Source organism: Chiloscyllium plagiosum, unplaced genomic scaffold (genome assembly GCF_037043375.1).
Source record: "Chiloscyllium plagiosum isolate Xiang-an unplaced genomic scaffold, Cpla_swu_hap1 HiC_scaffold_27, whole genome shotgun sequence".
Classification (NCBI taxonomy): Eukaryota; Metazoa; Chordata; class Chondrichthyes; order Orectolobiformes; family Hemiscylliidae; genus Chiloscyllium; species Chiloscyllium plagiosum.
In genome coordinates, this window is record NW_028270165.1 from 65,100,269 (window position 1) to 65,114,223 (window position 13,955).

Below are 13,955 nucleotides of genomic sequence, written 5' to 3' on the forward strand. Positions count from 1 at the left end.
TTTATCTCTGCTCCGACTCAGTGCAACTTTATATCTTCTGCATTTCTCTATGGTAATGATTTCTAAGTCTTGCACATGCTTCGTATCTCCTCCTGCCTGCCCGAGAGATCTGGACAGAGTAGATTGGGAGAAAGCATTCCCGAAAACAAATGGGACAAGCAGGTGACGACAATAGTTTCGAGATCTGCAAAAGCAGCGAAGATGGACGTCAGGATATGGAAAGCACTGCCTGGAAACTTGGGGAATGCAGATTGAAACTTGCCACAGCATTAGATGAATATGGAAGCAAATATTTGCAAGATTATCCGATTAAGACAGGATACTGGCATTAGGTAAGCATGAGTGTTTGAACAGCCAGTACAGACACGATTAGCCGAACAAACTCATTCCAGTCTGTAACGCGATTGCAACTCAGTGATTCTGTGACAGACAGACTGTCTTCAAACGTGTAGCCTCAGTCTTGGATCCTAATTCACGTTTGTTCGCACTGATTGGATCTCAAACTGATCTTTTCTGTCACGCTGAATCACTCTGTTAGACGTATGTTTACCAGTAACTAGATTACAGAAATTTTGTGCGACCGTTCAGGATTTAAGGTGTTAACATATTTATAGATTCCCAGTTGACATGAGCCGGGAGCTGAGATGTGCTCTTCCATGATGAAGCACCCATTGAGATTCTGTTGAGTGTCTATTCTAATTCCGAATTTACTGTTTTTTTCCATCCGATATTTTTTATTTTAAAGGAGAAACAGGCGACAACATTCGAGCACAGAATTTACCACGGTACCAGGTGTTTCCTGTTGTTTGAACAGAAAGGCAAGACGCGCAGTGACGGTTCTGTGGTTCTGCAGACTGAGAAGCTGCCTTTTCATACACTGAACCTTCCATGAATCTTGCCAAATTCCAAATTATTATCTGCTGTAAAATATGCTTCTGCGTGGTTTGTAAAAATATGCTACGGCTCTTCGATGCAATCAATTCGTTGGTAATGTCCGGCATTTATGATATCAAAATGCGTGTTCATGCATTTCGCCTCTGTCTGAAAGATCAGATTTCTTCAGATGATTGGCAATTTGCCCTGTATCGCAACACAACCCATATATGATGTGAAATTCTGCAGCACATCTGTGAGACATGGCTCAGGCGCTGTCTTGTAGATGAATAGTTCAAAACAGCACAGGATAAAATGGAAATTGTTGATAACGTGAACGAATGTAGTTAATAACGCTAAACTGTACCCAGTTTCCAAACCATGGTAACACGATCAAAGTTTCTGATGGTGTTGGCAATCTGAATTAAGAACACAGAAGAACTGCAGAATCTTGGGACAAATATGATTTTAATGTTTTGAGTCCACAGAAGAGGGCTGGATAATGCTGATTTATGTGCAGTTCATCTGAGATGCTCAAGGGAAAGAGATGTGGAGAGTAAGCAGAGCATAAGACAGAGACAGGCCTTATAGTAGTAAAGGAGTGATGTGGATTCTAAATCGGTATTGATGATAAGTGTGACGGTCAGAACGTCACTGATCAGAGCACCTACAGTTTCTTTCAAAACACTTATGTATATTACAAACAACTGAGTTACAGCACTGATGCTGTTGTAACAACATTGATCACAGACTTTCAGGGAGAGAAAATAACACACACACTTCCACAACTTCATGTTGTATTCTGTAATCATCCAATTTTGTTTCACGTATTTTGTGATCTACACTTCCGTAAGGAGTGTTCACCTGCAAAAGGATAATTTGACATGATGACCTTTATATCAATGTCTCTGCACTTTCCATGTCCAAAGGTAGTGCGGGAAATAGGCCACATGTGTTCCTGCGTTAACCTCAGGACAAATCCAACCAGGCCAAATATTGTCTAAACCCGTTTACTCTCAGTCAGTGTTTGAAGGGGTCATCAACGATGCTGTCAAACAGGTACCACATGGCAATAGACTGCGCACTGATTCCCAGTCTGAGTTCCACCAGGGCAACTTAGCTCTTCATCAAACACCGAAAATGCTGCAAATCTCAGCGTGTCTCGCTGCGTCTGTGGACCGAGAAACATAGTGATGGAAACTCCACAAATGCCGGACTTGGTGCAGATCCAACAAAACTCAATAACCTTGACAGCATCCAGAACAAAGCAGCCAAGTGACTGTGACCACATCCACAAACATCCACTACCATCACTCAGTAACAGCAATGTACACTATTTTCAAAAGACATTGAATAAATTCACCAAGACTCCTCAGATAGCAGTCTACAAACTCACGAGAAATTCTACCCAGAGAATAAGGCCGGCCGATATGTGGAACAGAACAAGTTCCCGTCTATGCCATTCATTATCCTGACTTGGATGTATGTCGACATTTCTTCCTTGTCGTTGGGTCAAAATCCTGGAAAATACCTCCCTCACGCCATTGTCAGTCTAACTTCAGCATTTCGTGTTCAAAGTTTCAAGAACCTAGTTCATGACGAATTTCTCAAGGGGGAAAATGCAATGGGTAATAAATGCTGGCAGAGACAGCGCTGCCCGTATCCAGTGATAGAATTTTAAACAGAATTGGTTACAGGGAAATGGTTTGAGGTTCAGATCATGATCTGCATTCAATTCCACAATTGATTACACTAGGAGATCTGAATTATCCCTCTTGCTGCTCCACATGTCACAAAATGCAATGAAAGAGTCAACTACTAATTGAGGGGTGATAGGTTTAAGACACATGCCAGTGGCAGGTTCTTTACACAGAGGGTGGTAAAGGCGTGGAATGCCCTACCTGCTAATGTCGTCAACTCAGCAACATTACGGAGATTTAAACAATCTTTAGATGAGCACATGGATGATTTTGTGATAGTGTAGGGGGACGAACTGAGAATAGTTCACCGGCTGACGCAACACCGAGGACCAAAGGGCCTGGTCTGCGCTGTATTGTTCGACGTTCTATGTTCTAACTTTACTTTTTAACTTCCACAGTTTTTCACGCTGGTAGGTAACTGATGCTTTTTTTCTTGAATGTACCAATGACATCCCAATCTTTTCGAGAATTCCACTCACAGTTCCCTGAGTGACAAAACCTCTGTGCAACCCTACGAAATGGCAAACTTGTATCCCAAGACCATGACCCATTTTTCTCGATACCATAAGCCAGATGAACATCAAACCTGCATCCTGCATGTGAAGGCCGTTAGAATTATTTGCGTTTCCATGAGATCCTCACCAATGATTGTGGACACAATGAATGCAATGTTTCCTTAGAGGACACATCTGGTATGCGAGAAATCAGTCTGGTGGATTTTACTGCAACTATTCCAATGCAATGCACGATATCTTAGGCAAGGCGATCAAAACGGCACATGATACTTCAACGGTCTCTGCAATGTTCTGTAGAAGCAGTTTTTTTTAAAAAAACGTTGTTCTTGGACTGAACCCGTTTTTCAAAGAAGGTCAAATTAGCACTTACCTTTCAGTCTCGGACTTGTTTCCTTGTTTTTAGTTAATAGGGTACCGGGTCATCCGTTTCTCTTTGTTCATTATCACTAACATACCTTTAAATATTTATTTTACTCTCTGGTTTCCTATTCTCTCCTGTTTTCTGTCCAATGTCGTTAACCTCACACTGATCTGAGTTAGACGGCATCTTTCACGCATTTGCTCTTTGACTCAACTTGTCCAGAAGGCCTTGAAGCCTGTTTGTATGGTTCTGATCAGCAAACCTCGCAACGTCACATTTGATCCCTTCATCCAAAATCGTTGAAGTCCGTTGTAAATAGCTAATGTCCCACCTTCGATTGCCCATACACTCCGTTTATCACCTCCTTCCCACTGAAAATGCACAACTTTTTTTCTCTGTGAGACAATTCTCTGTCCTGGACCGTATGTCACATATGATAGCGCAAGCTTCATTTATGTACACCAACCTCTTGCGCTCGATTTAATCAAAAGTGTTCAATGAGCCGTCGATACCACATGGACAGATTCTCCCATATTCAAAATAACAGTTACCCCATCAAAATATTGTGGAGTTCTCAAACCACGACTTCTCTTCCATAAATAATTTCAATTTTGTCTGCCCAAATTGATGCTTGTTATCACATTGTTTATGGTTGACACTACCATGATCAGAATATTGCAATTAACCGGACACCCTGTACATCCCTGTTTCTCCCTTCCTCGAATTTAGAACAGACAGTGCATATTTTCCAGTTCTTCCAGACTTGTTTCTTTTTCAGAATCTGGAAACTTTTGCATTGTGACAAACCAAAACATGTACTAAATCTATTGCTGTCTCAGTTAGTGCCTACAAATGCAGTTTATCAGGCTCCACAAATTCCCAATGAAAGCCTTCAGTCTGAAACGTCGATTCTTCAGCTCCTCGGATGCTGTCTGACCTCCTGTGCTATTCCAGCGCCACACTGTTCGACTCTGATCTCCATAATCTAAAGTCCTAACTTTCTCTGATGAAGTGACAAACTTGTTCCATTCTTGTATAACTTAGTCTACTCAGAGAGTCGTAGTGGCGTGGATTGCACTGCCTGAAACTGTAGTAGAACGGCCAACCTTAAGGGCATTTTAATGGTCATTAGACAGACATATGGATGAAAATGGACTCCTGTAGGATAGAATAATTCCACAGGTCGGCTTCGGATTGATTCCACAAGTTGGCGCAACATTGAGGGCCAAAAGGGCCTGTATTGCGCTGTAATGTTCGATATTCTACGTTCTATGCTCTACATGTACAGTCACAGTTGCCCTGATGTCAGGCCCTGCAAGTTTGAAAGATGAGGCATATCAAGAGGAAATTTGATATTTGGCAAACTTGAATAATTTGAATAATTGCTGTATTGCACTGTATCCGTCCCATAAGAGCTGACCATCCAAGGAGGGAAATCAATATGATTTGAAATTTGAGCAGATTTTGCATAGGAAGCGGAAAAGAAAACCATTATTTCCTCTGCAACTTGGTTGGACAAATTCTACCGAATGATACTGATGAGTTATATATTGGAAGGTATAGTGATGGAGACGAGCGAACAAGTTTGCAGAAGAGACATAGAAATTACGAACTGTAGTAAAAATAAGATAAGGTTTTTGGGGACTTTTTAAAGTTTTTCTAAAAGTTAATTCAATGTTTAACACTTTTAGAATAACGGAAAGCTGATTTTATAAACAAACAAGACCAACATTTGAAGAAAACAACAAGTTGAGCAGCATCTGTGGACACACAAAGCGAGTTAATATTTTGAATCAAATGTGATTATTCTGGATAATGACAGTTTTTAATAGTGTGCACAGAAGGGGGAGGAGAAGAGACTGAAACAGGTGGTCTGTGTGCTCAGAGAATAAGACAATGCACTGATAGTTATAGTAATAGACAGAATTATGACTCAGACTGGGTGCTAAGGATTGGGGGAATGAGATTAATGTGGGTCTGCTGTGCTGAGACCAATGTCGACAGGACCAGAATATATAAGGGAGGAAAGGGGTTACTTGTAATGTAAAGGAAGGGTAGAGGTTCAGCTCTGAAGTTGTTAGTCTGCATTTTTAGTCCTGAAGAGTGTAAAGTGAAAAAATGGAAATTGAGCTCTTTCTCCAGCTGCTCGTGGAGCTGCTGAGTTGCAAAGTATTTTCAATGAATTTGAGACCAATAACCTCCTGTGGTTGTGTGATTGTGTGATATGGATTCCGGAGTGGGGACTCGCTTCCTAGTCAAAATCTGAAATGTCATTGATCTGTTAAGATGAACTAGTGTTTGGAACCCGGTTTCATTGTACCCATTAATGGTCACATCATTTCTCATTGGTGGAGAAGACAGAGTTTACTTCATAGTCGGCACACATTAAAATCTATTGGTTGATGGAAAGAAAGACGGGCCCCTGGACAAGTCGTGGTGAAGGAACCAACTGTTACAGAAATCGAGGAGTCACTTGATATGTTAATTGCTGCTCAGTGTCTGTGATCAGCATTCAGCAAATGTTCCGATTTGATCTGGAACCACCAGCTGGGACGATGTTTGTAACCCTCGTGAACTTACTTCTTCTGCAGCTATTGAACTGTGAGTTATAGTCTCTTGAATACATTTTCTCAACCATTGATAGGTCAATGATTAGTAACATACATGTGGCAAAAATATAATGATCAGTCTATGCGAGATAAAATATTGGCATGATAGGGAATGAAAACTATTTTGTCTTCATTATTTTCTGACTTTTTATGGAACTGTTTCTGAGGCTTCAGAGCTCCCCAACCACAACCCCCATTAACCCCCAATGTTGCACTTATTCGGAGTTTGTGTACAGCTCAGAGTTGAAAACCTGCTCAGAGAATTCGGGTGTGTTTGGAAACAGTGCCCATCGCTGCTTCAACAGTGTGTGTAGTCGGGAAACCTGGTGAACAATATTTACCTAATTTATTCGTCAATATTTGGGAGAGTGTAAAATAGAAACTGAATATTTTTGCATTTATCGGAGCTTGATGTGCCACTGATTTTAGTTCGTATTCCTTCTCTTTATATTCGAAAACTTTCTCGATACTGAAACATTTATATAGCGCCGGTGACAATGTCAGTGAAACAAAGGAACTCTGGGCCAATTTGGTACATTTTGTTGTTGAGACAGTTCTGCAATTTTGGAAACGTGACAGACAAGTTCCTCCGAGGAAAGTGTAAGAAACATTGCTGTGATAAAGGGCGCAGTTAGCTGTTCGCATCCTCAGTGGAACAAAGGCGCTGTGCGCTAATTGGTTATATTTTATTGTTCAGACAGTTCTGTAATTTTGGAGACTTGGCAGGCAATTTATTCCATGAAATCTGTTATAATTGTCGCTCTAATAAAGGGCACAGTCAACTGGTCATCTTCAAATAACCAAAGCGAAACATTCACGCTGCTTTCTGTCTGCAAATGTTGCCAGATCTGCGAAGTATTTCCAGCAATTTCTCCTTTGGTTCTGATTTCCAACATGCACAGTCCTTTGACCTTCTTTTGTTCACCAGTTTTGTTATTCAGTGAATTTAGTTGAATGATTGCCACTGGCCAGCGCAATATCAATAGCTCTTCTTCCTGGACTGGGGAAGTTGTTGAAGACATTCTGTAGGATGACTGTAAACATTTTTACAGAACGATGTCTTCTTTTTTCCTGTCTCCATTTAAAAACTTTGTTCATATAAATACCTTTACATGCATACGTAGTCACTGAAACAGGTCACTTCTGTACAGTAGTCAAAAACTGTGGTGCTGGAAAAGCAGATCTGGTAAGGCAGCATACAAGGAACAGGAGGTTCGACGTTTCGAGCATAAAATCTTCATCAGGATAAAGATCTTTTGCTTCAAACGTCGATTCTCCAGCTCTTCGGATTCTGCCCAGCCAGTTGTGCTTTTCCACCACCACCCTTTTAGACTTTGATCTTCAGCATCTACAATCCTAATTCTCTCCTATTTCTGTACAGTCCTGATTGAAGGACAAACAAACACTGGAATTTGACTCTATCCAGCAACACACTAAAGGCATGTCTTACTTGGACAAGATTGTATTTATATATACTTGAGACATCGAGGGGTCTGATAACTGAACGGACCCCCATATACCTTCAGCAGTAAGACCTCAGACAGTGGTCTTTCTCCACTGCCTTGGCGGCAGCTGCCTCAACATTTAATGCATTCCTAAACACACAGTCCTGCACCTTGGAATGTGCCAGTGTGCAACTCTCCGTCGGGGTCAAACGCTTGCTCTGGAATACCAAAGAGTTTCATGCAAACCAAAGAACATCTTTCAGCGAGTTGATGCTCTTCCAGGCGCAGTTGATGTTTGTTTCAGTGTCGGTGTGTATCATGGGCAACTGATCGGAGAGCAGTGTCCTGAGTCAAAGAGCTGCTTGTGAAAATCCTCGACAGGATTGACAGCATCTTTCTCCAGACATCGTTTGCAAAGGGCAATTCCAGAAAGATATGTTTTACGGTCACTTCCCGTGTCCTCTGCCACCCTTCCAAACTCTGCATCCACTTAGAGAGCAGTGTGGGTAGTCGCAAACTGGCCAGGTGTACATGAGGGATCTCGCAGTTTGTGCCGTTCTCACCACAAGCCAAGCGACGTCTTCGTGCTTGTTAGAACGTTCTGGTGATGAAGCATTCTGCCAAATGACTTGGACAGTCTGCTGAGGGAACACCCGACAGGGTTCACCCTCTTCTTTTCCCACAGAGTTTCTAGGACTCTAAGATACGTGCATCAACTGCTCCTTCAGCGCTAATTTATGCTCAAACCGGTTAAAACGGGTTTGAGCAATTACCTTTCTGTGTCGAGGCAAGAGAGCTGCAAATTGAGGCAGGGCTTACAGTAATATCATTTTGTTGGCAGAGTTAGCTCTTCGAAAACTTGAACTCACTTTACACATATCTCCTATTCCCTGGTGAGAATTGTACCCATTCTTTGATGACGGTTGTAATCGACTTACTTTTCAACATGATCTGAATAGAAACATGGAGGTAGTTCAGGCGTCTTATCTTGATTCGATTTTTTGTTTTGCTAACGGTGTTATCACTGAAGGCAAGCCAAGAAGAAAGCAATCCCAATCTTCTCAACAAAATCTGACCAGCTGTAACGGTTGTCTGTTACATTTGGGTGCACCAGACTCTGGGCTAACAGTGAACATGGTGTCAGTAAAACATCAGTCAGCACTATGTCACCATTAATTAAACTCACGCACAAATGGATTATACTCTCAGATTATACCTATGGTCTGCCTGACCGTTTTGTGATATTATTTGTGGACCGAGGTTACTTTAATGTGGAGGAGCCAGTGTTGGTTTGGGGTGGACAAAGTTAAAAATCACACAACATCATGTTAGAGTCCAACGGGGTTTATTTGGAAGCACTACCCTTCAGAGCGCTGCTCCTTCATCATGTCGTTGTGCTGATAGAGGAGCAGCACTCCACAAGCTAGTGCTTCCAAATAAACTGGCTCGACTGTAATCTGGAGTTGTGATTTTTACATATGTTACTAAATTCACGTTCACCGCATTCAAGATATATTCCACTATTTGATGTGGAATTAACATGTTTACCTCAATATTGTTTAACGTCGCAATTTTCATCACGCAAGCCTTTAAAAAATGAAATATCCAAAATAAATCCTTTTCCAACTTCATTCTTAGTGACAAATGGGAGAGGTGAAAATCATTATTAGGATATTTATTTCACAACACTTTTTCTATTTGTTCAAAACTGTGGGAATGTCTGGTTTGGTCAATGTTACATAAAATCCAACCAGGTGGCGGTCACCTGATCTCATGGTCCACTGCATTAATTGACCCTCTGTACATCATCATATGCGAGGAGAGAATTGCAGATCTTGACCAAATATCAGTGAAGGAACAATGTCGCCATTCCAATCAGGATGGGAATTTGCAGGTGCCGGTGCTTTTAATTATCTGTGCACCTTGTTAGGTAGTGTGGCTGCAGTTTTGTTCGGTTTGGGAAGGAGTTTAGCTGAGTTGTTGCAATTAACATTGATGGCGCAACTTTGGTGGCTGAATTTGGGGGTGAATGGTTTAAGTTCTTCAGGTAATGGAAGGGTTGTAAGTGAAGCCGATTTCTTTGTGCCAAGTGCCTTCCAGCTTTTGAAAGTGTGTTCCAGTTTATTGCAGCAATGTAAGTAGCGAATGTCTGTTCATAGCGCTGGCTTGTGCATTGCTCTCAGTTATTACTCTTGAGGAGTCAGAAAGTGAATAATGCTGTAAATCTGGCTCCTGTTCTGGACTTGTAGTGAAAGGATGGACATCCCAGTTCAGATCATTATATGGAGCGGCATGGTGGCTGAGTTGATTCCAGCCTCGGGCGATGTCTGTGTGGATTTTACACATTGTCCCTGTTTATGCATTGTCCCTGTGTATCCAGGTGCTCCGGTTTCCTCCCACAGTCCAATGATGTGCAGACCATGCCACGTTGCCCACACTGCGCTCGGTGAATTAATCAGAGAGGAATGGGTCTGGTTGAGTTAGTCTTCGGAGGGTTAGCATGGACTTGTTGGGCCATTTGGCCTGTTTCCACACTGTAGGGTGTCTAAGTTAAACAAGATTCTGTCAATGCTATGGCGTAGTCTGTTAAGAGAGTTCATGTACACGGAGGTGTATAGCTTTGTGGTAAGTTCGGCTTCTCATTCTCTGGAAAATTTACTCCTACTTATTCAGCATCATGAATTATCCAAGGTATTGAAGCCTTTTTTCTCATTCTTCTCCCGTTGGCTCTCCGATATATTTCCATGTATATTAATAAATTACGTGCTTACGTCGGCATGTTGTGGATTATTTCCATAAAGCAGATGGAAGAGGTTAAATCAGTCTCTCGAGATCGAAATGTTGGATTAGAGTAACTAGTGTGCCTAGATTTTGTTGACGTGCTGTATTTGGTCAATCCATTTACACCCATATAATGGGTACAGAGACACTGAGAGTGGATTGCATTTTATATCCAGAAGATCAAACTGGTATTATCTCCTTTAAATTTTAGTTGCTGTCTGTTTTGTCCTAAGGGAAATGGCAGAAGATAAAAAAAGACATGCATATCAACACTGTTGAAGTCGTTCAGACTTGGTTTCACATTCTATATGTGTGAATACTTTCAACATTATTTTATTAGCTGATATATGAAGAAAGGAGGTTGATTATACATTTATTAACATGAACTTTGCGCAGTATGCATAACAGCTTCATACCTTAAAGAAACTTGGAAAATTTTGTATAAACTCAGGAGATCTGTCAACATTAATGAAGAGTGAAACACAGATAATGTTTCGAGTCTGATATGATCACTCAGAACAGAAGGATAGAAAATAAGGAGTCCCAACAGAGTCGCAACTTTAACACTGTTCCTCTCTCCGCATGCGTTGCTTTCCTCCAGCATTCTTCATATTTGTTTCAGATTTTCCATATGCACTTTTCTTTTCTGCCAGCAGCCTGGTGTCTCAATTGCTTTGGCTTAATTTGTGAAATGGTTTATGTTGTGAGTTTGACGAGCAGAGGCAGAAGTCCTGACGCTGTTGCATATAATTTAATTAAATGCATTTGAAGGAGACCTGATTGGGGACCTATGCAAAAATAAATTTCCAGAGGTTGCTCAGAACCATTGAAATAAAGATTTCTGAGTTTAGTTTTGTGTACCTTCGAGATCAACAGTCTCAGTCGCTCCTAAGACGAGACAATAGATTTGAAAGAGAAGTAATTTTACTCTGGTTCTGCATCACTTGTACACTATTTTGTTTCATCTCGCGCTTTGAATCTTCTCAATTTGTGAAACAGTGGGACAAATTGGATTGCTTAATCTCATATTTGCTAAACTAGAAGTAACAACATTCTTGGATCAGATGACAAAGCACGAGATGGTGAACGGCTCCATCATTATGTTTTGTAGATCTTTGTTGAACAACTAGGGAAGTGCATGAAATATGAAATTGTAAGTTGCATAAACCACTTCAATATTCACCTCCTGCAGAAGTAATGGATAGCGGACTTCTTAATCCATTATTACTCTTTTATAAATTCGATATTAGACAAGAAGAAATACAAGGATCACTTCCAGGCTCCCATGTTCAACTCATTGTTTTCAATTTTACGAAGACATGAATTCTTTATTCTCGACATAATTCTACTACTCGGGTAGACCGTAAAGTCTAATTGATCTTTTTTTTAAAAATGAATGAGTAAAGTCCTTTCAAACGGGAGGTGAATGCATTGTTTAGTTTCTAAATTTAGTAATTAACATGTGTTCAGTTTTAATTCGCGTTCAAAAAGGGCAGGTATTCTGCATTGTTGCTGCTGTCAATAATTTTGTTTCTTTATATTCCCTGCCTTGACTGACATTTAGTTAAATTACAAAATATCAGTCAAATAATGACTATTTATTGAAATCTAAATAAACACTACAGTTAAGAAGTGACGTTCATATCCCTCATGTCCGGCTGAAGCAGACTGAAAACAAATTGACTTCTTTCTCAATACAGCGATTCAGTTTGAAGTAGGCTGTATTCAGTGTTAGAGAAGGAATATACTGGCACTAGAGAGATAGCGGAGAAGGTTCACAGCATTGATTCTGGAGAAGAGAGGTTTGGCCTGTGAGGAGAGCTTGAGAAGACGAGGACTACGTTCATTGGAATTTAGAAGAATGAGTGGTGAATCCTACTGAAACTTATACAATTATGAAGGGAGTAGATATGATAGCAGCGTGGAGGTTTATTCCACTGGCGGGTCAAACTAGAACCCGGGAAAGTCGCCTTAAAATAGGGAGAATGAGATTTCAGACTGAGGTAACTTTTTCACCAATTCTGTTGTGAATCTGTGGAATTCACTGCCTAGTGAAGGAGTTGAGGCTACCTTGTTGTTGAATGCATTTAAAACAAAGATACATAGATTATTGAACAATACAGGAATTATGGGCTGTGGAGGATAGGCGGGTAAGTCTAACTGAATCCACGAAAGGATCTCATTGAATGGTGGCGCAGCCTTGATGGGCCAGATGGCCCACTCTTGCTCCGAGTTCTTATGTTCTTTTATCGGTGTGAAAAGTGTAGGACACGAATTGTACCGACTGTCACTTGATTCAACGCTGAAAGTTATGTCCTCTGTAGTGTTTCATGTGAGACAGTAAATGTTCTCAAAAGTAGTTCAAAAGGACAACATACGTGTTCAAAACCAGACAAGTTTATTCCATAGTTATATCTGTCTGAAATCGCGACGAAAAGTCTTTCAGTAGATTTAGTTTGCATCAGTTCTCCTATCAGTGAGTGTTCACAATGGTGTCACTGATCTGATCCGGATTTGTTGTTTTCCAAAACTCTCCAGTTAGTAAGGACCATCAAACTTCTGATGAACGGGCCAACCTGCAAGACATTGTTTTAAATTTTTCCTGTTCATTTTCTGCAACCAAATTACATTAAAAAACAATAAGGATTTAGCATTACATTGTAAGGATATTGCATACGAATGATAAAGAGGTGAACGATCAGTCAAGTCGGTGAATGCAAGTAATGAGAGAGGTTGTACAGCAGGGATTCAATAAATCAAGTGAGCGACCATGTACTAACACATGGACAGATGACCCGTGTTGTCTGATTGCTTGAAAGTTTTATAGAAATTATTCTGAGATTCAAAACAAGTGACGAGTAGACCAGTCAGAGAGTTGGCAGCGTGTCTCTGTGTGTGGAACCAATTCGGTTAACTTTAGAAGAAAACAGACAATAATTGATAATTGCAGTAATTATATTTCCTGCTTTTATCAGCATTGCATGAAATGAGGATGTGAAAGTTCCAGATATCATATAGAGTCATAGCACGGAGACAGAGACTTTGTCCCAAACTGTTTCATGTCAACCAAAATGTCAATCCACACAAAACCTATTTCTCTGCACTTGACTCATATCCTTCTCAACTGTCCCTATCCATGTGATTGTCCGAATCTCTTTTACATGTTATTAATGTTCCCACCTCAATCACTTCCACTCGCAGCTAATTCCCTACTAATACCATCCTCTGTGTAAAATAGGATTATTTGGCAAACTAACGATAATTATTGCCCGCACTTGTTGCATTTGTTTAATTTATTTCTACGTGTTAAATTGAATTGTAACACTTTAATTTTCATCCCCCTATTTCAGGCAGACGTGTGGACACTCAGGCCGAGAGTAAAGGTAATTGCACTTTTTTTTTCATATAGAGGCAAAACCTGTATTCTGATGATTCCGTTCAAACACTAACTTGTGCTGATGATCTCCTTGCCTTAATGTGCAAGTTGAACAGCTGTGTGTTCATAACTAATGGGGATGCATTATTCCTGAAGGTTTCTTATTTCAGGGGAGCAGAGTGTGAAAACTCAGTTCCTCCGCACACTGCCGTTCTCAGATCGAGAGACAACACATGGAGATACTGTGAAGATGCACCTACACACGCAGTGCTGCTGGCGGAAATTTATATAAATT

At 40.7% G+C, this 13,955-nt stretch overlaps 1 protein-coding gene across 1 annotated transcript in view; it reads left to right on the top strand.

Annotated features, from left to right (window-relative positions):
* The window catches only part of LOC148144485 (scavenger receptor cysteine-rich type 1 protein M130-like), a 49,776-nt gene extending 35,824 nt beyond the window's left edge, over positions 1-13,952 (top strand). Inside the window, exons 15-16 of the mRNA XM_087975342.1 lie at positions 13,635-13,667; positions 13,831-13,952. Coding sequence (XP_087831468.1) covers positions 13,635-13,667; positions 13,831-13,952 — 155 coding nt within the window. The remainder of the gene's footprint in view (positions 1-13,634; positions 13,668-13,830) is intronic.
* The last annotated feature ends 3 nt before the right edge of the window (positions 13,953-13,955 follow it).